General features: G+C 50.5%; 1 protein-coding gene across 1 annotated transcript; it reads right to left on the bottom strand.

The window, feature by feature from the left end:
• Positions 1-43: 43 nt before the first annotated feature.
• Pmar_PMAR013424 (heat shock protein,, putative) lies at positions 44-971 on the bottom strand (the record flags this gene model as incomplete). Its single annotated transcript, XM_002787316.1, has 1 exon — positions 44-971. A coding segment is annotated over one exon (928 nt), but the record flags the coding sequence as incomplete, so codon positions are not given.
• Positions 972-1,346: the final 375 nt, after the last annotated feature.

The raw sequence follows: 1,346 nt of genomic DNA, 5'->3' as shown, positions 1-1,346 counted from the left end.
TCTTCAAAGCGCGCTCTGGAGAGGGTCTCTGAGAAATCAATACCGTCCATGATGCTTTCGATCTCGATACGAGCTTGGTGAGTAGACGACAAGGCTCTCTTCGCCTTTTCTACTTCCCTGCGGAGTTTGGCTAGAGATCGTTTGTCGGAGCGGAGGTCCTTCTTATGCTTCTTAAGGAAGATCTTGATGAAATGGTCCATGACACGCTGATCGAAATCCTCGCCACCCAAGTGAGTATCACCAGAAGTGGCGACGACTTCAAACACACCATTATCAATGGTCAACAGGGAGACATCGAAGGTACCGCCGCCAAGATCATACACAAGGATGTTCTTCTCAGACTTCTTGTCAAGCCCATATGCGATGGCAGCAGCTGTGGGCTCGTTGATAATTCTCATGACATTGAGACCAGCAATGGTGCCGGCATCTTTAGTAGCTTGACGCTGACCATCGTTGAAGTAGGCCGGGACTGTGATCACTGCATTCTTCACTTCAGTACCGAGGTAATTCTCAGCAACTTCCTTCATCTTCGTCAGCACCATGGCGGAGATCTCCTCAGGAGTGAGAGCCTTCTTCTGGCCCTTGACGGCGATCTCAATCATAGGCTTGCCGCCCTTTTCGATGATGTTGAAAGGCAACAGTTTCTTATCGCGTTGAACGGTCTTATCAGAATAGCGACGACCGATGAGTCGCTTGACATCAAACACGGTATTTTGCGGGTCAATGGCGACGTAGTTCTTTGCGGCTTCTCCAACGAGACGTTCCTCATCAGTAAAGGCGACGTAAGAAGGGGTAATTCGATTTCCCTGATCGTTGGGGATGATCTCGACACGGCCGTTCTTGTAGATGCCGACGCATGAGTAGGTGGTACCGAGATCAATACCGACAACTGGGCCGGAGACCTTCTCCTCCTCTTTGGCACCGAGGACTAAGCTGACAACGTAGGCAAAAATTGCGATGGGTAACCTCATGGTGGGGTAAAAACGGGGACCTGTTAGGTGACTCGTAATAAGACCATAGACACCGACAATCAAGGCTCAAATACATGCCATATGTCAACCCCGACAGGAACTCATTGCGAGCAGTCGCTGGCGGAAACTTATCATAGCAGGAAGTTCAGCGGGTGGCAGCACATGCATGAGCAATGCGTGCATGCAAGGGGCGAGCGATATATAATGTGCGCGAAGCGATACATATTCGCGTTTCGTTTCGCAAATCTTCTTGGCCAGTCCCAAGGAGCCCGACCCTTTTGATACCTCACATCTTGGTGCGGTGACCTGGTTGTTGGCTGAGCGCTGTGATTGACTCTCTACGTCACAGTAATACTCATCTCGGGTGGTGAGCGT

Source organism: Perkinsus marinus (assembly GCF_000006405.1).
Source record: "Perkinsus marinus ATCC 50983 genomic scaffold scf_1104296929426, whole genome shotgun sequence".
NCBI classification, from domain to species: Eukaryota; Perkinsozoa; order Perkinsida; family Perkinsidae; genus Perkinsus; species Perkinsus marinus.
Note: the sequence above shows the minus strand (reverse complement) of the source record. Positions and strands in the feature narration are given on the sequence as shown.